The following is a 23170-nucleotide window of genomic DNA, read 5'->3' as shown; positions in this document are numbered from 1 at the left end:
AGAACTAATATATCCTTCATAAAAGGAAGAATTATTTCTATTATATTCTGTCACCAAAAGTTATGTTTGCATGTAGTTTGGTTTATGATCAAGAAGCCTTCTTATTGGCAGGTTTTGTTAGACATTTGGCTGAAATATGACAGATCTTTAACTCACTTTACCACATCCACATCACATCCTTAGCAGTGCTAACATTTTGCAGTAATGACTTACATTTCAGCCTGATGTTAACATTTCCAGCACTTGAGTGGGCCTGAAGCTGCTGCGGGCGTTGGACGGATCCTGGAGGGCGGTGTGATGGTGAGCGCGAATCCAGCTTTCTCTCCATTTGGATTCCAGTCGCGTCCTGCGCGCTGTTGGACGCACAAGCGATCAGCTGAGCAGCGTTTTCCTCTCAGAGGAAGATCAGACAGAGCTGTGTTCAGTCCGGCTCACTCACCCTCTGTTAGGACAGTTCAACTTGAGTTTGGCTGTTTTTTATTTTTTGTTTTTTTTCCTCATGCTTTTGAAAATTGTGTGTATCGAAGCTGCTTCCGTGGACGAGATGTTGGAGACGGTCGATCCGCCAAAATGAACACAGGTGAGATGATTCAATTTAAGGGGCAAGGGTGAATCGTTGGTCTTCAAAGCTTATATTTCACTGTGTGTTGGATAATTAGTATATTTTGAGAAAGCGCGTAGCCTGTTATACATAGAGCTGGGCAGAGCGCATTTATATAAGTTATCTTTGACTTTTCTACAACCCTGTGAATGCATGGAGACTCCAGCGGTGGCACAGGATGTGAAGTGTGTTTAACGTTTCTCATGACAGAGCTGAGGGCAGTGTAATGTTGGCAAATTATTCACTTTATACCTTTCTGAGAGTCAAGACATATCAACGTGATTTAACACCACTGGAGCGCATTTGGGTGTAAATTATTTGGAGTTCTCAGCCAGCCTTGCAGTCATCCAGGTCTGCTGCCCATTATTTTTTAAACAGAATAAAGTCTTTATATATATATATATATATATATATATATATATATATATATATATATATATATATATATATATATATATATATATATATATATATATATATATATATATATATATAAAATAAAGAAGAGGTAGATATTCACACCTTATACCAAAAAAAGATTGATCTCGTTAAAAGTGATGTATGTTTTGAATGAGTTAAATGTCTTGAATATGGGCCACATTAATTACACGTGTTGCTTTTTTGTCACTGTCCTCTGCTGCCTCTAAAGTATTATTCTCAAAGCAGTAAAGGCAGCCTGAGATGTGTTTCTCTTGAATCACAGGAAATGAGTCAGGGAAATCCCTTAGATTATTTTGTGTTCTTTCTCAAAGGATGTAACAGCGAACATTGCTCATTTAAAGTCCATTATTGTGTCCTTTTATTACCAGATTTTTAGTTTGGGTTGCTGTTTCTGGAAGAAAGCTGACCGACATTACATACGTTGCCAGATTCGTTTTATTAATGGATACTGTATGCATTTTGTGGAGAAAATGGTCAATCTGTGACAACATGACAAGAATATCTGTGCAGTTTTAGGTCAGGGACACAATACAAATGACCTGTAAGCTATTTTAAAGCGCATAATCTTACAGTTTCCTTTTCCTGTTGTTCTTTCAGACTGCACCAAGCCCTCTGTTGCTCCAAAGCCAAGGTTTGTTTGTCACGCCAGCCTGAAGCTGCACTCCCCTCTCATGTCTGCAGCCAGGGGTCCCAAACCTTCTGTAGCCCCGAAACCTAAAGTCACACCAGAACTTAATGGCAACCAGGGAGGCTGCATCAATGGCAGCCTACTAACTTCCGATGGCGAGGTAGATGAAGAGCACGAGGCAGAGCTCAGCCTAAACAAAGTGATTGCAGACAGGTTGCCACCAGAGAAACAATTGAACGCCTACATCCTCAAATCACCACAAAAAGATGTTGAGAATGTGTCACAGGGGGTGGAGGATGGAGAGGTGACACAGGAGGAGGAAAAGGAAGAGGAAGAAGACGTGATTCAGAAGATGGACGAGGACTGGAGGTTAACTGACAGCGCTCTAACAGAGGAGGTGGACTCCCTGGAAACACTGTGGGTCAGTGATGCCGGACTCACAGTTGACTCTGAGGAGTTGGTGGAGATGGTTGACACAGACATGACGGAGGACATGGATGCTGAAGGTTGTGACGCAGGTGAGGCGCTGGCTGACACAGATGGCCTGTCAGTGGGAGACATTTCTGTTAATAGCATTGATGAGGAGGCAGGCTGCTATTCTGCTGAAAATCGACACATGAAGGAGAAGCTCCGAGTCGGGGACGATGAGACAGGCGAGTGTACAGCAGATGATTTAACTGAGTCTCTCACAGACGATCCGCGTCTCCTCATCAATGACAAAGACACGCAAGTTTTCCTAACAGATGGAGAGGAGAAAGAAGAGGAATCTGCTCCTGATTGTGGCATCACGTGCAGCATCCTGAAGTTTAGATGTGCCCATAAAACAAAGGAAAAGGGTGAAAACCTGCAGAACATTAGTTTTTATGACTTTGCTCCTGAAGACCACAAACAGGTCTATGATACAACTGAGAGACATGTTACTGTGGAGGATGATCCAGCTCATGAGCCTTATTATGTCTCTTCAGAGGACATTATTAATAGAGAGATGATGCCAAGGAATAACACAGCTCATGGACTACCAGAGAGTCCGCTCACACCACAGAAACTTTTGTCCATGAACAGCAGTGGAGTATCAGCAGGGAAACATAAGGAAACAGCAGAAAATGGACATTCCTCTGAGGATTACGTAGAGATTGGTAACAATGGGTACAGCTGCCACGACAGTGATGAAAGAACATTTCAGAAATGGACGACGAAAACGGAAAAAGCTCAGACAGCGGAGGCCTTGCTGAATCATCTGGACAGCCAGCCGAGGCTCAGGCTGGTGTCCATCTCAGTGCCGACGGACCCCGACACCTCGCTGACATCTTCTCTCTCAGAAAGCCAGCTGCTCTCCCCAAATGACTCTGATGTCTTCAGTGATGATGAAGACCTGGAGGGTCACATAGTGCCTTTTCTGGAGGACTCCACTGACACGGAGCAGGACATCAGTGATGAGCATGTGTACGAGGAGCCAGGGCACAGCTCGGAGAATGAAAATGTTTTTCCTTTTCATAAGAGGTCAGCAGAGATGCGCTCCCGATCACTGTCACACCGCATTAATAACACTGTGACTGAGAAGGGAATGCAGTTCGTTCAGAGCCCCTACATGAGGGGATTTGGACAACCTGCACTGAGCAGCAGCCCCATGTTAAGCTCAATGCTGCACAAGAGCTATGCCAAACCCCACTATTTGTCCCTGTATCCACGCTCCCTCTCCATGGAGGGACAGGATACGTCTCTGGGTGTCTACGGCTACAGGGAAGGATCCCCAAGACAGGGAGGTGCCATTTGTTCATCTGGAAGCTTCTCCCGGTGCTCACCGCTGTCATCCAGTGGCCTGTCCACTCCAACATCTGTCGTGGATATCCCTCCTCCGTTTGAGTTGGCCTACATCACCAAGAGACCCATCACAAAGAGTTCCCCTTCGCTTTTCATTGAAGGAGACTCGTCGGAAAAAAACAGGAAAAAGAAATCCTCCCTTAAGCGTTTCCTGATGCTTAAATTTAGACGGAAAACAGACAGCAAGCCCGTGGTGGATGTCAACCTGTCCTCCTTTAAACCATCAGCAGAATCCAGCCACCACACGCCCAGCAGACTGCTGGATCTAGATAGACACAGCATAAGTAGTTCTCCACAGCTCAACTCCCGCTCTGCTAGCAAACTTCATGTTTCACCTGAACCTGCCTCAAAATTCTTGTTCTACAGGGACAATAAAAGACCAGGGAGCTCTGTGGCCTTTCTCAATCGCAGTGTTGTCCGGGTGGAGTCTTTTGAGGACCGCTCCCGGGTACCTTTCATTCCTCTTCCCCTGACCAAGCCTCGCTCCATCTCCTTCCCCAACACAGATACCTCAGACTACGAGAATGTCCCTGCCATCAGCTCGGATTACGAGAACCTTCAGGTCCCACAGCGGAGGCCTGTCCGACAGGCGCCATTCACAGACTTCTTTGATCGTCCCAGTCGGGTGCTGTCCTCTGCCAACGAGACTGACGGTTATGTAGACATGAGCAGCCTCCCTGGGTTCAAGAGTAAAACTCAGTCACCTGAGCAGGAAACAGAAAGGTATGTAAACAAGACAGAGAGCCTACAGCCATGCTTGCAGCAATGTGAGGATGTACTTGAGCTAAATGCTCAAAACGATAATGCTAACATGCTAATGTTTAGCAGATATAATGGTTACCATCTTAGAATAGTGTGTTATTAGAACTGCTTTGATATTCTGATTGCTAGATTGATCCTTCTAGACATAATATCAGTGATCTTTGACATCATTTACACTCAGCACAAGTCTTTTTTATTATTGCTTGACCACTATGAGGGTTTAACAATGCCCCGGGGGAGGAGAATTTACAACTATTTATTATGTTGAGTCCCCTGATGCTGCAATCACAGCAGACATGGATGTGATGATCAGTGGCACAGTAGGGAGGACTGTGCACTAGCTTCCCTCTTGCTATGCAATGAGATGTACTAAGCTGTGATGTGTCTGTGTGTTGTCGGGGCATGTTGGATGGTAGGGAAGGAAACGGTGGAGGTGGAGGTGGTGGGGATGGGGGTGGTCTCTTCAGATCTGCTGTAAGTGAAAACAGGCTGGTTTCATTCATAAATCATCTTTTTAGGGGTAAGAACAGGTTCTTGTGTTGATGCTGTAGGTAGAGCCTCTCGTCTCCCTGCTGTGGTGGTGTTTGTTGGTATGATCAACCCTGCTGTGCTGACATTAACCCATCCCCCCTGCATTCCTGTTGGCTGTGCCATATCATACAGGCCGCTTAGGATGATTAATAGTCAGGGCATTGTGGAGTGGTTGCTCTTCTCCACCTAGTCAGGAACAACAGGCCAAGATACAATCTCAGTGTGTTCTGCAGTCAGCAGTTGCGCACTGAAACGGTCCCCTCTCATCGTTATGGTCATGTGTGCAAGAAAAACTGTTTGGCAAAGGCATTAAAATACATGTTTTTGTTAAGTGGAGGACAAACGTTTGGCTTGATTTTAAAACTCGATGTTTGTATTTCCTCAAGTACACAAAAAGGTTAAAGTACAATTCAATAAATACAAGTAAATACTCAATCCTCATTTTTTCCCCCTCTAATTCACTCTGCTGTAGCTTCAGTCACAACAGCAAGACAATTAAGTCCCCTATTAGTCTTTTCTCAAGTGAGTGAGTTTAACATTTGGGGGGATTTTTTTTTTCATCAAATTAAATTCACTATCAGAAAATGTGTGATTTTTTTTTTTTTTTTTTTCATTTATGAAGCGCAAATGGGTATTTAATTGATCCTATCACACAGCTTAATAGTACACTTGTTCTGCTGAATATCGATAGGTAAATATCAGCCTTCACAATGAGCGCAATTGCACTATAGTTTTCAGATTTTCTTTGTTTATGTGCAGATTTTCCTGCTGTGGGATGAATAAAGGTTTCTAATCATATATCAAAGCAAGCAATTGTAATGTCATTCTGGGCTTAAGAAAACTGTGATGGACATTTTTTAAATTTTTAGCCATTCTGTAGACCAAAGGATAAATTAATTAATCAAGGAAATAATGGGGAGATTAATCACCAGGTCCCCTCTGCTACTAAAAATAGTCTTGTTATTACAGTCAGATATGCAAACTGGTGCCTTCTTGGAGAATGTAAACTTTTGTTCAAGTTGTCTTGGACTTTATTCGTCTTTAGTGCCATATTTTGTCATCATTGTATTACCTGTTTTATTTGTATTCCATAGCACGTAACCATGGCCTGAGTCAACAAACCTCAATGTAAATCTGAGGTCTCTCCACTGCTACTAATACTGTACTACTGCTAATTAGCTTAGGTAACACTACAAAGTTAAATATGTCATTTAGCACTAGGTTTCATTATTATAGTGCTTTTCCACCGCAAAATACACATTTTCAAAAGTTAACATGCCTCTATGTGAGAGCCTGAGCTCGCAATGCTAGTATCAAATAAAGACAGCAGTATGATTCTCATTTTCCACACTTTGAGCTCTCAGTGAATGCAGCGCCAGTAATCACAGCAAAGAGATATCCGGATGGACAGCAGAGTCACTGGTTTAGGCTGTTAGTTTTGCAGTAGCCTGAAGGGGCAATATTAGCACATTATAGTTTGGAGATCATTGGTGTCTTTGCCCCATCATTCCTGTCAGTGGAGCAAAGAGGCTCACCAATGAACCTGAGGCGAAAAGAAAATGGCTATTTCTTATCTCCCTCCGTAATTTATCTCCATAGATTTTGCCTTGAGCTGTCACACAACGTAGCAGGTCTGTGAGAGGTGACAGAGGTAGTTTCTAGGGGAGTGATATAAAAGCCTAATATAGAAACTGTGCATGTAATTTGTGGTTCAAACACCCCCTGGTATCTCATCCAAAGTTTGATCCCTTGAGCAGTAATGGGCCATGCAGCTCTAATGTGTGTGATGCAGAGATCTGAACTGCTCACATATGTTGGTCATATGTAGGCAATTTGCATCTCAGTGGGGTTAAATCCACTGGTGCTTGGAGTGAAACATGGCAGGAACACTGGCAAGGCAATTGGTCACACAGAGGACTACTGCATCACTACTGTAACTTAAGGACGTGTTTTTATTTGCATAGCTTACACTCCCCACTGAGCTGCAGCCATTAGCATATTCATTTGGGCTCCCTGCAGAAGAGAATCTTGTAGCATAAAACACCGACATGCGTCCCTGGTTGGGTACAGTTGTCACTGCAGGGCCTTCAGGATCAGTTTATTGGTTTCTCTAGACCTGCAATGTTTTATCTATTCACATTTGCTTCTAACGCTGAATATGTTTATTATAGCGATATATTTCAACATAGACGACCATAAAGGACCATAAAGATGGTTTGGACGGTTAAATGAAATTCATCTGATTTACTCTCACATGAATGAAGGTTTGGGGACTGAACACTGTTCTTATTACAAGACCACTAAGTCAAAGTTGTGGTAAAAACCATACAGTTTATGGCAAAAGCTGAAACGCTGCATACTAGACCAGTGGTTCCCAGCCTGGGCTTTGAGACCCCACCGAGGGGTCAAAAGCTGATTAAGCAGGAAGAACACGCAGTATATTTCTCTAGCACAAAGTTGGGTTTTTTAAAATGCTTCTCTCATTATACATTTTATCCTTAGAAATACTGAATACTTTAACATCTTCAGGGCCCTTAGAAAACATTAAAGGTGTAGTTGGGCATTTGGGAAATACAAGTATTAGCTTTCTGGCAGAGATGAGAAGATCTATTTTACTTACAGTAAATATAAAGCTACAGCTGATAGCCGATTTGCTTAGCTCAGCATAAAGACTGGAAACTGGGACACAGCCTGGGTTAGGGTTAGGGTTAGCCTGGCTCTGTCCAAGCAAAATCTGCCAACTAGCACCATGAAGCTCACTAAATTATATATGATGTATCTCTTTTGTTTAATCCACACATAAGCCAAATGTGGAAAATTATAATTTCCTTTTTGCTGGGTGCCAGACGATTTGTGGGCTGGTAAGCTAAGCTAACTGCTCCTGCTGCGTGTTCGTTTCATAGATATGAGAGTGGTATCAGTCTTTTTATATAACTCTTGATAAGAGAGCTCAAAAAGTATTTACAAAAAATGTCAAACTATTCTTTTAAAATGAAAAACGCTCCCCAAACATGTCCACACTAAGGCCTTAACTAGTGATTAGAGGGCCACAAGCTGTAAAGGCTGGGAACCATCACAAGACCAGATATCGTAATGGATGTACTTGATGTCTGACATGCCAGTTTGACTTTGTCAGGAGTCACTCACTCAGTTATGTGCCTGTGTACACATCATTTATTGTATGCATGCACTGTGTGTAGGCTATAATTCACCACAGTACCCCCTGTTTCTCATCAGTGCCTATACAGAAGCCTACAACGTATGCTCGCTGGCTGTCGCTCCACAGACTGCTTCAGAGGGTGATGTCAGGGGAGAGACGGCGGGTGAGGAGGACCACGGACGTACCTCAGAGGAGGAAGAGGGAGGTGCAGACAGTAATTATGACAGACAGGTTAGTTATGAATTTTCTGCACGAAGCAATTCTGCAAAATGTTTTAGGATTTTTTTTTCCTATTGTGAAATAGTACATATCCTGTGTGGGTTATAAGTAAATCAAACTTCATCAATTGTTAGTTGATATTGTCGTTCAGTCTTTTTCCCCTATCTTCTAGGACTGTTCCCATCAATCAATGAAAAAGTGACATAATTTGTTATATTTTTTTGCTGTCACTTTGTAAGCAGAGGTGTCACATTTGAACAAATGGGCAGAAATAATGACTTATTTGAAGAAGAGACGAAAACAAAATATAACAAAGTGAACCATTTTTCACCTTGGGCAATTGCACAATTGCCCTCACAAGCCTAGATTTTAATGTGGGTTAATGGAGGTTAATGGGCTACTACAAGGCTGTCCTCATTATTTAGAATTTGATTGCTGCTTGGAGACGATGTGGAGAGGGAATTTGCCAGCTATATTTGTTGAACTGCTGCCAAAATGCTTTAGCTCTTCCTAACCCTGGGCTTTTTACAAGTAATTAATATGATTGTCTGCAGCCTGACGGCCGATCCAGAGCCTTTTACATCGTGAAAGAGCTGGTGGATACGGAGAGATTGTAAGTTACATGTGAACTAATTGCTCCCATCAAACATCTCTGCTTATCTGTTAAAACTAATCAGGTTCCCTTCACTTTCCTGTTTAATTGTGTATTTATTTCTCTGTCCTCAGACATGTGAAAGCCCTCAAGCTCCTCCAGGAAGTAAGTGATGTGCTCTCTAATCTCCTTCAATTTACTATTGCAGTATAATTCTCATGTATGTATCGAGTGTCTATGGGAGGGAATCACAGTAGTTTCAGAGCTGAAATTGCAGTTACAAATTTAAGAAAGGCAGGTCATGTTCCATACCTTTGGTTTACATTTTATTTTTTCAATCAACTCCAATATAAACATCTTTGTATGCTTATGTGCTTCCTTAAGCAAATTCACTTTTATTAAATACTGTTTTCACTGTGGGTCTGTTCTTTATTCAACCGTGAATGCTCATTTCCTGGAACATTTGTTCCACTCACATTCACCGCTAAAAGCTGCATGCTACAAGCACAGTCTGATCTGTTGGATGCTGAGCAGCTTCATCAGGACAGTTAGGGCATTTGTGCCTTGCTCAAGGGCACCTCAGCAGTGATAATGAGGGAGGAACAAGTGTTGCCCTCTCGCTTCCCTTCCTAGACTTAATCCCTCCGGTGTGGATTAAACCACCACTGCTGCAGCGTGCTTATCAGTGATCAGCTTTCTTGATATAATAGCTCATGTATGCCCCGCTGTCAGATATTATCTTTTTATATTATTGCAGAAAGATGGAAGGAAAAACAGGGGAGAAATGGAGAGTTTATTGTGAAATTGTAAATTTACTAATATTTTCACATGAAGTATGAAAGATAACCATGCCTCCACCTCCGTGTGCCAGGACTTTCGGGAAGCGGTGGGGGCAGCAGTTGGGGACGAGGGGGAACCCGTATTGAACGAAGAGAGGCTTCGAGAGATTCTCAATGAGCTGCCCGATGTTTACACCCTGCACCGCAGAATCCTCAGCGAGCTGGAGAATCGAATCCGACACTGGTGAGACGCGTGCGCCGCTGGATGCTGTTCACGCTGCATGTGCATACGCTATGACTAGAATGGAATTATCTTCCACACTCGTCCCTCTTCCTCCACCGAGTGCACGCATTTCGTGTAACCTGAGGACGGGTGCATGCTGCTTCTCCTCCATTCATTCACCTCTGTTTCTTCATTCAGGGAGGAAAGCCAGAAGATTGCAGACATCTTCCTGTCCAGAAAAGCAGAGTTCTTGGTTTTTACCACTTATATCGGCCACTACGACCGAAATATGAGCCTGCTGGAGGAAAGCTGCCGAACTTCACCTGCCTTTGCAGCCATTGTTAAACAGTTTGAGGTGAGACCTACAGTGATCTCTAACTCTAAACACACACATAATGTAATCAATCAATCAAATCAATATTTAAAACACATTTAAAATCAAGCCTCACACATCTGATGGTTAGAGTTCAGTTTGTGTTTGTGTGTTGTTTCTTATGTGCAAAGACAAAGGTGAAGTTTTATGGTAGCAAAGATCTGCCCTATGTGTGTCAGTCAGTGAGAGAGCATTGTGAGTAAAAGGAAAAGATAGAAACTTTTAAAAGGCTCAAGCAAAAGGCAGTAATAATTCAGTTTAAAGCAACAACTGCATAGACATAGACTGTATGTTCAGATGTTGAGAACATGTTTGGTGTGAGCCACTCAGAACAACCATTGAACTTCTCTTTAAAAACAGGGGAATCTTAAAGTTTACATTGGTAGTGTTTCCCAGCAGGTTTTCTGAGCTCCACAACATAGCCGAACAATGCACATTAGTGAGGAGTCATAATTAGCCTCCGTTAAATGACCAGACACAAGACAGCGTTTTTCAAACCAGTCAGCCAGAGAAGCTATTAAATCTGGAATATGAAACGTACAGTATAAAAGAACAGGGTGTGATGGTATGCTTGACAGTTCCAGAGGGAGATGCAGCATCTGTTCACTTTCCACTTTTTAATTTACAATCAGATATTATCCAGCCATGGACAAAGGAGTTTTCAATATTTTCCCTCCAGTTTATAGACCACGGAGGAGAAGTCTTTGCAGAGCTGGGCAGTTTTCTCTGTCTGATTTAAGAGCACCCATGTTTCAAAGTCCTTAGATTCTCCTAAGCACGTTGTGTGTTGATGTCAGTGCAGTAAGCTCTTTTTTCTGTTTGCCTTTCATCATTATGACTTTGTAACTTTTTGAATAGGAAACTGCTGACAGAATAGTTTTTCATGCCTTTAAATTAAATCTGTTGAAGGACCAAAAACGGAAAGCACTAGGTTAAATATTACTTCTATTTTCACTTTGAATATGTGTGTGAAAGAGAGATTATTGATTATTAAGACTGTGATTATAGCACACACACAAAAATGAACACTTGTTATCTTACAAGGCACTGTGCTGAGCAGCAGTCTGTGTCAGTGGCTCTTGCTCACACTTAAACTGTTGCTGGTGGTTCCACTCAAAGGTCCAGTGTTGTTGTATATAATTTGTTTCTCAGCACAGCTTTAATTTTCTTTGAGTCTTTTTTTAATCATTCAGAGGGACCCCTTGACTGTTCTGATGAATCTGACATGTTGTTTGGCCAAAGTTCACCTGGATTTATACAGTACATCTGGCCCTAACGAGCAGCAATAATACAGTGAAAATGCTAAATTTGGTTTGTTTGTCTCAGCAGCAGAGTCCAGCTGGGGAGAACGTGTCTCTGAAGCATCGGCTCCTGCAGGTCATTGTGCGTGTGGCTCAGTACCGAATGCTCCTCACTGGTGAGGCTCCTGTAACCACGACATGATTTTGGATTTTTACTGAGTAAAAATCTATCATTTCACTCATAATGGTTGCATTCATTCGCTCTCACTCCTCTTACAGATTATCTGAACAACCTCTCCCCTGATTCCAAGGAATATGAAGACACCCAAGGTACCATAAACAAAGAGTGTGGTCAGAGGCTGCTCTCTGTTAGTCACAGGAGAGCCTTACCGGCCTGTGTTTGCGGCTCTGTGTTTACAGGGGATTTATTCCCTCTCATCTGGCATGGAGAGATGGCCATGAGAGAGCCAATTTAGATTCTTTTTGTTCATGCTGGAAACCCACCAGGCAGTCATTTCAGCTCTCCTCTGTTTGAAAACTGTAATGTGTAATTCATGAGAAGGCCAGTTGCACCAACACTATCTCTTATCTCCGATAAGGGAGCTCCCCCAGTCCTGGCTTGGAGACATGTCCGGGCCCGTGACTCATTTTGAGTTTTATGTTTGGTGACTTTCTACATCTACAGAGAACAAAGACGCTTCTCATCAATTAGAAATATTCATAATGGATGTGTTCACTTCTGAACATGAAGTGTCTTTCCTGATTTCTCTCTCTGTGTTTGTCCCATACAGCTGCTGTGGCAGTAGTGTCTGACATTGCAGATCAAGCAAATGACAGCTTAAAACATGGGGTAAGTGTCATGTGCAGACAAACTTTTGTATCCACAATTAGATATCTTATTTTTAGCCTAAACCTCGGTCAGCACTGAACACACAGGCATTAAAACACATATCTATAGGATTCCTCAGATTAGTAATTCCATCAATGTTGGTTGTGTCTGTGTGTCAGAAATGTCTGGTTTGGTCTAATTCTGTAAATTCATGTAAACTTCAAGACATTTCCTGCCTAGTCATCCACATTTAGGGCTTAAACGGATTATTTAGGATTGAAAGTGAACTGCTTCCTGAGTAAATGTACCGTTACTTTTCACAGCACAGATTAAATTGAATGTACACTGAACAAAAAATATGAAAGCAGCTTCACCCAAACAAATGATCAGAATGATATCGATATGATGAATATTAGATTATAAGTATAAATCATACTCTCTACTTAAGGTTGAGACTACGTTCAGGAAACCAAACTCAAATGTTCCAGTTTAACCTCACATTCTACATTTTACACATTTGCAGTTTTCAGATTGAGCTCTACTGTGTCCTGAGATGGGGACCAGCCTGTCAGCATTGTCATTTTGAGTCTGTTAGCATGCTGATGTAGCCTTTGGCTCAAAGCACTGTGGTGTCTACGTACAGCCTCAAAGAGCCGTTAGCATGGCTGGAGACTCTTGTTTTTGGTGGCTACCAGTACAGTAGTTAGACACAACAAACGATAACATTTCTGAATAGTCTGACTTACTTTAAAGAGAACAATATGTGATATACCTGCCCCATCCAGGTGATACTCTGTCTAAAAAGGCATGGAGTCATGAAAATAGTTTCTGGTAATGCTCTGTCATTGTTTCTCTTCTTTTGGCGTCTCATTTTTTCCCCTGTCTCTCTGTTCTTTTCTCTCTTTGTGTCTCAGGAGAACTTGTTGCGTCTGGTTAACATAGAGTATAGCGTTCGTGGCCAGCGGGACCTGCTGCAGCCTGGCAGGGTAGGACTCTGATAAGAGCATTGTTCCTGTCTGTCGATTGGCAGCCCACCCTGTCTGCCCTGCACCACGCCTGCATTGCCCTTTACACAATCATTCAGCCGGGAATCCCCAGCCAGCCTGCTCTTAAAAACAACATTAATTATTGCAGATGCCCTCTGTGTGTCATGACTTGTGACGTTTCTGTGTATTTTTTAATCAGGTCTTTGTAAAGGAGGGCACCCTGATGAAGGTCAGCAGGAAGAGTCGGCAGCCCCGCCATCTGTTTTTGGTAAACGCTGCTTCCTGTTTCTTGTATTTAAGTACTGTGTTATTTTTTATAATCATTATATTTGTTTCATCATGTAACTCCAGGGAGTTTTTAAGACATCTTTGTGTGAACTGTAGAGTCAGGCATTTTCTGTCTGGTCTGTTTCTCTGTCCAGACTGAGCTATTAAGAGCAGGGCTTCCTGGCAGGATGTTTCTGAATGCTGACTTCCTGAGCCAGTTCTTTACTGACAGCACAGGGAAGGTCAATAACAGCTCCTTAGAAACTGAAGGATCCATGTACACCTGTGAACTTTTATGGCTTCGGTTCTGTAAGCTAAATGTTAGTCCGATGTGTCTTCAGCACCTGTAATATACAGTGCGTTCAGCTAAGCTAATGCTAAACTTAACAGGGAGCAGGATGTAGAGGGAGGGAAGCAGGATCTAATTGGTAAAGTTATATATGAAGCATGTAACAATGTCATTTTTCACTGCCTGTCCCAGCCACGTTAAGACAATGTCATTTATTTCATGAAAGAGAGAGTGTGAAAAGAGTCAAAGAGACAGAGCACACACTGCACTAAACATTCAGTTTGTGAAATCTTAACATAGAGAGAGCCCAGAAATGTTCTAATCAAGAGAGATTAGAAAATTAAACGCCTTCGCAGATTATCCATAGAGCATCATCAAAGTGTGCTGCTTTCCCCTCCTGTGGTGTTTTTGAAATTTGTGGTCCGGGATCGACACTAAAAGAGCTCGTAAATGTCTCTTCTGGAGGAATGTTGGTAATCATTGCTGCGTATGTTCTACCCTGCCAGTTTACCCATCCAGGCGGTGATCACGTGTTATCAGCTATTATTAATGTTGGAGACAGCATGATAAAACAAGTCCTCAGGAGCTGCCAGTCTCACAACAAAACTGTTAAACACATGTGGACAGGGAGTAAATTGATTCACTGGAAACATGGTACAGAGGTTAATGATCCAGTTTGATACCATCTTTGATAACTAAACACTGAAGTATCCCACTTGTGCATGATCATAAAGATTCAAGGTATGGGGTTCTAAATTTGTAAATCCCCCCTCCCAAGAGTTTTTAGATGTGCTGGGAATGATCATTTTAAAATTCTTAAAATGACATCCACTCCTTTAAAATGATGCGCCAGATGGGAGTTCGCCCTGAAACTGTTTGTAAAAGGGTCAACACTTTCAAAAATACTTGGCAGATGATTGGATGAATCACCATCTATCACGGACTAACTGCAATCAATCAGATCAATGAACCATATGACTTAGAAGTAGGACTCTTGTCGAGACCAGTCAGGAGATGAGCAAAAACATGTTTACCATGGAGAAAAGCCCCCAGCGCTGTTCTTTGCTCTTCTTCTGTGACTGATGCTACAGCAGCGTCTCCGCTAACCTCGTATTATGCTGGACCACGATTGGCCCCCATACTAGTTGTGATGTCACAATATTCATGCATGTAGGTACATGTCTTCAGATTTAAGGTGAGCACAGAGAAACTTTGTTTTTATATTGAGGGGGCCTTGTTTAACATTTGAATTCTGAGTGTGGAGTGGGCAGGGGGTGGAGATGGGGGATTGGGTTCCTTTAGGGGGTGACTGTGTGTGTGTGTCAGTGTGTTTGTGTGTGAGAGAGCTGGTAGACGTACAGTATGTTGTGATTATTGTGTTTACAGTGGGCCTGTAACTGTTTACCACCTGACCAAAAATATGAGAAAAAATCCATACAGTTTGGTGTGAGTTTTACCCAGCACTGAGTCAACTGTGTCAGCGCCTTGAAGTCAAGTTTTTGTATTAGCTTTGAGTGCCACCTACTGGACAATCGCTGCATGTACATGAATAATAAGGTCTGGACAGCTGACTATTCAGACTATTTTATCTAATTTGTCTTATCTTCTCAGCATGTCCTTTGATCTGCATTTACTTGTCTGTTCTGCAGAGTGACTGTGAATAATGAATGTTATCTTTTTCTGTTGTTAGATGAATGATGTGCTGCTGTACACTTACCCTCAGCAGGACGGGAAATACAGGCTGAAGAATACTCTGCCACTCACTGGGTTGAAGGTCAGTGTCTTTCATTAAGTTGCCTAATGCCACAGTCCCTTCATTTTCTAACACTGTTTTCCTTTCAAAATCCTCCCCCAGCTGATTGGCAATAAAAGCTGGAAGTACTTCTTGCAACACATATTAAAACCACAGCCACAAATATTAACAAAATATTTCTAATTAAAATGATTAATGTGTTTACAGTGTACAGAGAATGTGATATTGGAAAAATATGTTTTTTCCAGATTCAATGTCTTTGCCCTTTATTTCTCTTTCTGTATTTCTGGTCTTTATTGTGTGATTTTACTGATTTTGCAGGTCAGTAAACCGATCATAGAAAATGTCCAAAATGCACTCAGGATTGAAGGAACAGACATCTCCATCACTTTGTCAGCAAGGTGTGTCAACGTGTCCTATTAGGATAATACCTCATTTTCAAACCTCTAAAACCATAAACGTGTAAAATGTTAACTGCTGCAGCTGATGTTTTACACATTTGGTGTTATGACTTTAGAATGGCTTCAATTACTGAATGACATCTTAGTAATAATGTTGTAGTGATTTTGTGTGTGTTTTTTGCAGTTCCTTCATAGAAAGAGAGGACTGGTTTTACACTCTAAGCCGCACTGTGACTGATCACACCAGGGGATCTGTAGCATTCAGCAGCTGCTCAGGAGAGGTGAGCAAACTCTGCTTCTCTGTATTCATCTATTGAGTTATTACTGAAGATCATTTTTCATTTTATCAGTTGCCATCATCAGTCTCCGCAGTGTGATGCATCATGTTCTTTTCTGTGTTTGTTCCAGGCCAGAGATCGTTTGCACCTGTCTCTGGGAGAGAAGGCTCCCACACTTGTTCCAGTCTCGCAAGTGATGATGTGCATGAACTGCACCTCAGATTTCAGCCTCACTCTGCGTAGACACCACTGCCATGGCTGCGGAAGAGTCAGTCACTCAGAAATAAAACACAGTGTTTAATGATACACAAATTTTGCCTTTAATGTAGTGTTTAGGGTCCTGAATGTGCTTACTGTTTCCTGAGCTTTTTAATGTGTATGTAATGTAATCTGTGATGAATTTCTGTTGTTTGACACAGATTGTTTGTCGGAGCTGCTCCAGGAACAGATATCCACTGAAATACATGAAGGACCGCATGGCAAAAGTGTGCGATCACTGTTACAACGAGCTAAAGAAGAGAGGTGGGAAAACCCTGCTTGAGTACATTTTTAGGATTCATCAATCAGTTTGACTCAGAGCTCATATTTTAGTTTATTCTTATTGTAGCCATTTAACCCTGAACTGGTTAACTACATCGCTAACTGATATCAGTGGGGAGCCCTGCGTCAGGCTAGGTTAAATACAGGAGGAGTGCCCCACTTACAATGGACCAGAATCAGGCAGAGCTGGCAGAGTGTGGAAAAATTCATTTATTCACAGGAAATATGTTCAGAAAATAGATTAAGTAGCACATTTGGAAAGTAAGTAAAATATGTGGAAATAAAAGCAAGAAGTGATGGGCCTTTTATAGTTATGTTGTAGGTTCAAAGGACATTTGGTATATGATGAGGATTATATTAAATGTATGATGATCAGTGTGTTGCACCTTTGTGTTAAGAGATTACGCTCCTGTATGTGCAATATGCATGTGATGTACAGTTTCATGTCACTTTCATGAGTTAAGGAAAACTTTTCATTTATTGTCCTTATTTTAAAAAATGGAATTCTTTCCAATAACATTTTACATTTGTGGAAAAAAAATACCTCTTGAATGCTGATTTGTTGTGTAGCACCCATTGGTAATCAGCCTCTGCTGCAGTATAGTTCAGACAGCAGCCTGCTGTTACTTAGTGTGGGTGTTACAGTCTGGTTCCTGTTTTCTGCTGTAGTTAAACAGCATTTGTATATTTCTGCAGGGGGAGATGCATCTGAGCTGTCAGGTAAGAACAGCCCCCGTCCAAACCGCTCCAGTCGTCCTCTCTCCGCTGTGTTCCAAAACATTCATCCTCCCAACATCTGGAGGCATCGGAAAGGCACTGCCTCCTTCACTCAGGTACACCTGCAACACGTGCCTTTCTTTTTTTGCAGAGAGGGCCCTGCTCACATTGAGACTTACTGATGATGTGGATGACAGCTATGCCATGTTTTCTAAGCAACATTTCCACTTATTGGTCCTCTCCTGCTCCTATTTGTGCAGGTGACCATGTCAGAGGAAGGCTCCATTAGCGGCAGTCTACAGCGCAGCAAGAAGAGCAAGAGGAGCTGGAAGAGACTATGGTTCCTCCTAAAAGACAAGGTGCTTTACACCTACCGAGCCCAAGAGGTGAGGGGAAACATGCACTCCCCTTTAACCTGAAAAGCACATATTCACACTTAGACAGTGAGGTCTGTCGCCACCAGTTGTCTAAAAATAACTAAAAGTGCCGAAATGTCCAGTTACATCACAGTATCTTATAATCCACTTCTGTTCCGCCGATCACGTTTCTGTCTGCAGGAGAAAGTAGCATCAGAGACTTTACCTCTGCTGGGCTTCACAGTGAAACTGCCTGACAAGCAGGAGGGAGAGGAGGTGGAGGCCAACATCTTCCAGCTTTACCACAAAAACACTTTGTACTATACATTCAAAGCTGTGGACAACCACACCGCCCAGAGGTGAGAAGCTTGATAGCTTGGCTATCACTTGATAGCTAAGTTCAAGATGTTTTAGACATCTGTTTTAGACATTGACCATTCAAGATATTAGTCTGACTGCAGTTTGAAACACTGTGCAATCATGAGTCTTACTGTAGTGTGGATATCTGTCTTGCTGATGGAAGTGAAACAAGGCTCACCATAAGCTGATGTCTCTGCCAGTATGAATGACTCACGGGGCTGCTACTGATAAGTCGCTGCTAAGTTTTTCACTTTCAAGAAAGAAAGAAAAAACCTTTGGAGAGGGGTGGGATATGACATCACCAAAATTTGGAGTTAAAGTGTTTTCTCTGAGCAGCAATGTGTGGACTGAGTTTCACGAAACAGAAAAGTTAATTAAAATCATTCCTCTGGGCAAAATACTATAATGTTTCATATACAGGAGCAAGCTATAAAAATGAGCTCAGTTAATAATGCAGCTGTATGTCATGCTGACAGGCACATAATTGGTAGTTTTGGGGTGAAGCAGACTAAAATGACTCTTTAGCACATCTGCAGTTCATGTTGTTTTGTCCTCTCCTCATGCAGGTGGGTTAATGCCATGGAGGAAGCCACCGTTTTATAGGGTGAAAAGGTGGGTTTCCAAAAATAGAAGTGTGCTGTCTTTCCTCTTCTTCAAACAGACTGTGAAACCAAGACAGACACACAGGGAATGAAACATAACATTTGACTATGTCTGCAAGTTGTTACTTACCTGGCTGGACTGGATAAAAGAAGACACGGTGTTCTTTTGAGAGCGGACACGATTACCTACTTTGTCAACCTCCAGCGTCTCCTGCCTGCTGCTACAGCAGGTGTGATGCTGAGAACCACAAGAGGTGTTGGCCCAAATACCTGCCAGTGTGGAACATTACATTGATGTGACCTGTATTTCCCCCAGCAGCTGATCAGCAACTCTCTTCCAAATCATTAGGAAAATTGTACAGAAAGATGAAACATTTCAATAACAAGCAAACACACATTTTAACTACAGCTATTTTACTGTCATTTCCACGGAGGCTGAAAAACTGTAACAAATTTAATCCTCCCTCAAACATGCCCAAAAGTGGAATGGCTTGATCTTCAGTTCCATGATGAATTAGTTATGCCTTCATTCCAACATATGTTCCTCCACTGGATTAAATGCCTCTCTATGACTAATACTTTGAAGCACAGGCTGTATCAAAGAATGAGGAATTTTATATGTCTAGAAGTGACTGTCGCTTTGCCATGTACTGTATTGTTGGAGATGATCCTGCCAGTGGAAAAATAGTTTCTATGCATTTTGCACTGATATAAAAGGAATGAAGAAATATGAGTGTACTTTCATCATAGAGGCCAAAAGCTTCAGCTACTGTACTTAACTTACTTAACACATTTGTTTTTAACTGAGGAAACTGTTGCCAATTTCGTCTTAATACCTGAAACAGGCATAATGTAAATTCTTCTTTGCATAAAGACGTCACATCCAGTTGTGCGCAGATTGTTTTGCCCTGGACTGAACCATGAATCACTGATCTCACTGATCTTGGACTTTGTACTGTACTTAATGATTATTACGTTTAAATTTCTAACAGTGTTATTTTGAAATCAAGTAAAGAGGCTATGATGGAAACAGTTTGTGTCTGTGTTTTCTCTTTATTCACTTCCTGTCCTCTAGATGGCAAGTGGGCTAAACATTAAAGTACAACAGGCTGTCATTGACTTCCTGTCACTGTGTCCTTGCTGATAAAGCTCAGTAAATAGAAAAATGGAAGCATTACACATGTAGCACTCCCTGTATGAGCATATCTTGTCTGCACTGACATGCAGATGATGCTTCTGATGAAGCTGGTGAGCATTTCAGATCACACTTTGAGCTGTTTGGGAAGACACCAGGGACTGGGTGACACACAGACCAGTGTGCTGTGCGGCCAAAGAAAGGCCAGGCCTGCTCTGCTTCTCATTCCCCCCCTGAGGCTTCCTGACCCAGAATAATATCAGGCAGAAAGTTTGCTTTCTGGGGCTCCTGAAAAGTTGCAGACACCTCGTCCTATATAGAGGACAGATCATTCATCACTCTGCTCTCCCTCTCTAGCCCCAATTCTGTTTTTTTTCCCTCCTCTGTTGCTTCTCTCTTCTTCTTTTTCAAATCTTTGCAGTGTTTCTCTATGTTGCTGTTGGTTATGACACGATACACAAATTCCTTACAAGTGACAGTTTTTCGAGGTATTCATCATCCCACACATCTTACACCTGGTCCTTCACACTGAATCCCTCTGCTGGAAGAACTTCTTTCAACTGGCTGTGGCAGTGATACTCAGTTTGCCTGAGCAAAAAAGTGTTGTCTGATTGGCTCTATTTGTAAAATAAAGCTTTCATGTTTGTCTCTTTACTGTACGTCTGCTTATGGTTCTTCTGGTCTCAGCACAGCAGCAAGAAACAGGAAATCTTAATTTGAGCTGATGGAAAAGTAGACAAGATGCAAAATGGAAAGTCCAGTCGCACTTTAAAGGATTCTCAATGGCATGATTGAATTAAAAAATAATAATAATAATAATAATGATGAAAGCTTGCTGTGGGGCTGATGGCGGAAAAGATAGGCTTTTTCTTTACAGTGCAGCAACAGTGTCATAACCCACGCTTACTTCCATATCGCTGCAGGCAGGAGCAATGCAGAGAGAAGCAAATAATCAATCATGCACACACAGCCTACTCAATAAGGTCGGATGCATTCAGCTCTGTTATATGTGCTCAGATGCAGGAATCATTATCAACTGATAAAAGCTGAAATATTATGTCTGAGCTGATCTATGATATTTTTTTTAATGCCCGATTTGCGTGAACTCTGTAGTTTTTTTAATGACAAACTCACGCCAGCAAACCTTCTGGTCATTTTCAGCTTTAGTCTGAGCAGGCAATGCAGTGTTTGTGTTGATGTCGTGAGATGCAAAAGAATGCCTTCTCATCTTTCATAGTGTTGTGTGGGCAGCATGTCCTCCGGGGAAAAGGAAAGATTTTATTGTGTAATAGCTCGAGATTTTAATAAAAAGACTAAGAAATAGGACATAGGGGGTGGGGGGGTGGGGGGATCTGTGTCCTTGACATTGGTTTGACATTTCTGGGTTTGCACCTTGTCCTGTGTCTCTCGGCACCCTTCACAGATGGGGCAAGGGAGAGAAAAAGATGTGGAGAGGCTGCAAGAATAGAGGCACTCTTATGTCCCACTTTGCTAACTCTTTGCAGCCTACACTGCCAAGTCAATGTTACACCTATTCCACCTCCCCTAAAGCTTTAAATAGCCCACTCTCCCTCAACAGGACAAACAGAGAAAAACAGAGAGTCTTCAGCACACTCTGCACCTCTGACTGAACATCTATCAGCCCTGTTGCCTAAACATGGAGTCAGCATCATGCTTTCCATTCTCCCGTGACCATTCTGTCATCGACAACCATCTCAACCTGTCAGAGAGAGAAGTATAAACACGTGTCAGCAGGGCAGGTAGTTGTCACTGAGAGATGTAAGATCTGTCTGGAGCCTTTGAGCCAAAGCAAAAATGGTCAAGGTGTTGGTTTTTTCTTTTGTACTGAATGGACTAATTGACATTTTGGGTAATCCGCTTTATAGCTCTCTTGAGGACAGAAGAGATGACTAATACTACTTGCATGTTTGTCTGTTCAATATGAAGCTAGTGCCAGCAGCTGGTTAGCTTAGCTTAGCATAAAGCCTGGAAACAGTCAGAGAAAGCTAGTCTGGCTCGGTCCAGAGTTAACAAAGGAACAGGAGTTCTGACTAATCAACACGTTATATCTTGTTTGTGTAAACTGACAAATTTTGTGTGATGGGGGATTATATGTTGGACTGCTTCTTTGTCAGGAGCAGTGGGCAACAAGCAGAGACGCCAATAGATCTTTTAATGAGATTAATGGGCATTATACATGCTGGTCGGTGCATTTTTGTTTCCATTGAGCTACTAGCTGTTTCCCCTTGTCTCCAGCCTGTACATGAGCTCCGCTACAGCTTCATATTTAACAGACAGACTTCTCATCTTCTGATCCATCCTACTACATTTCCCAAAATGTTGAATTGTTTGTTTTAGATGGCATTATTTTTCTTATGGCAGAACATTTTATACAGTCTTACCATTAAAAACAACTTTATTTAAAGAAACTTTAAGTTATGAGTCAGTATTTGCTAGTAGTAGCAGCATGATTGCCAGAAACATTAACCCACTGGCATGGCTGCGGACTCTCAAGGGGAGTAGCTTTCCTTATTATTTTATTAGCAAAACAACTTCTTGTTTACTGCCCTTAAAACATTGCAAGGAGACACTTTTGGTCATCTTGTCAGACTTGATGCATCATTCTTCTCTGACGTGACTCTTGCATTGATCAGCTAATCACTCAGCCTTACTCAACATGCTCTGACCTGTCCACTTTACTCACATTCTCCTGTGTCCTTTAAGATCCACCTGTGTTTCTTCATCTGCCTATTTTAGAAATGACGCTATAATGTTTAAATCAGTGGTTACCAGGGTAAAGTATGAATATAATTTTTGTGTTTTCTGTGAAAATGTTCTGGTTGGGGGTAAAGAGTTAGAAAAAAAAGGGAGATTCTTTTTAACATGTGCAGCTGCTTTAAATGTATTTCAATTTCTCTGAATTAAAATAATGGCTGAAGTCAGTGCTTCCCAAAATTTTTGATTTGTGAGCCCTAATATGAACCAATTTATACTTGACCCTTAATCACTTTAGTTTTTATATAATTGGTAAGCAATTTAATTAAAATTAAAATCAAACACACTACTGGCTATTGGCTGTATCAGTCATATACATATTCATATATCAAAACACATAACAAATTTAACTACAAATGTTGCAACTTTCTCTTGACAGCAGCCCAGCAGAGCTATGTGTGTCAGCTCCATGCAGGGAGTTTCTGTGTGGATTTTTGTCTGGTTCACTTTAAGCTCTGTATGATACATTTAACATCCGCTTGTTCTGCAGCCTATACATCCCACGGTTGGC

At 41.8% G+C, this 23170-nt stretch overlaps 1 protein-coding gene across 2 annotated transcripts; it reads left to right on the top strand.

The window, feature by feature from the left end:
* The first annotated feature begins 361 nt into the window (after positions 1-361).
* Positions 362-19789, top strand: fgd5b (FYVE, RhoGEF and PH domain containing 5b). Of its 2 annotated transcripts, none has more exons than XM_070959819.1 (21): positions 362-580; positions 1640-4214; positions 8022-8175; positions 8718-8776; positions 8890-8920; positions 9627-9778; positions 9956-10112; positions 11460-11547; positions 11651-11701; positions 12163-12221; positions 13115-13186; positions 13386-13454; positions 15433-15516; positions 15817-15896; positions 16081-16177; positions 16305-16442; positions 16594-16696; positions 17411-17547; positions 17692-17817; positions 17989-18146; positions 18714-19789. In XM_070959819.1, the coding sequence occupies exons 1-21, from the start codon at positions 571-573 to the stop codon at positions 18748-18750; spliced, it is 4437 nt and encodes a 1478-aa protein (XP_070815920.1). In that variant the 5' UTR covers positions 362-570; the 3' UTR covers positions 18751-19789. The 2 variants fall into 2 exon arrangements, with proteins under 2 accessions (XP_070815920.1, XP_070815921.1); XM_070959820.1 differs by having other exon boundaries at positions 17692-17790; positions 18714-18886.
* The last annotated feature ends 3381 nt before the right edge of the window (positions 19790-23170 follow it).

Source organism: Chaetodon trifascialis, chromosome 3 (assembly GCF_039877785.1).
Source record: "Chaetodon trifascialis isolate fChaTrf1 chromosome 3, fChaTrf1.hap1, whole genome shotgun sequence".
Taxonomy (NCBI): Eukaryota; Metazoa; Chordata; class Actinopteri; order Chaetodontiformes; family Chaetodontidae; genus Chaetodon; species Chaetodon trifascialis.
The sequence above is the reverse complement of the archived record's forward strand: the minus strand, read 5'-3'. Positions and strand labels throughout refer to the sequence as shown.